A 289-nucleotide genomic window follows, 5' to 3' on the forward strand; every position below is an offset into this window, starting at 1 on the left:
CGATCCGATTCACCTCCTCGTCCTCCTCGTCGGTGCTCCTCCCGGAGGGCGCGGCGGAAGCGTTTTTCGACTCCTCCCCGGAGGCGGCGCCGCCGTCCCCTTGCTCCGCCTCCCACTCCTGAAGCACCTCCTCCAGGTTGAATCGGCGGCGGTAGTTGACGAAAAAATTCTTCACTTGTCCCGGCGTTTTGTTGCCGATGACGTCGGCGATGGCCTGGAAATCCTTGCCGTACCTCCTGACTCCTGCAAGACACGGCGGCGGCCGGCACGCGGGGCTCGCAGTGACGCG

At 65.4% G+C, this 289-nt stretch overlaps 1 protein-coding gene across 1 annotated transcript in view; it reads right to left on the bottom strand.

Annotated features, from left to right (window-relative positions):
* Positions 1–13: 13 nt before the first annotated feature.
* LOC109527603 (echinoderm microtubule-associated protein-like 6) overlaps positions 14–289 on the bottom strand; it is a gene marked incomplete at both ends in the record, with an annotated part of 40,852 nt that continues 40,576 nt past the window's right edge. Inside the window, one exon of the mRNA XM_019889613.1 lies at positions 14–243. Within this exon, the coding sequence (XP_019745172.1) occupies positions 14–243 (230 nt within the window). The remainder of the gene's footprint in view (positions 244–289) is intronic.

The sequence above is a fragment of the Hippocampus comes genome, unplaced genomic scaffold (assembly GCF_001891065.2).
Source record: "Hippocampus comes isolate QL1 unplaced genomic scaffold, H_comes_QL1_v1.1 scaffold301, whole genome shotgun sequence".
Taxonomy (NCBI): domain Eukaryota; kingdom Metazoa; phylum Chordata; class Actinopteri; order Syngnathiformes; family Syngnathidae; genus Hippocampus; species Hippocampus comes.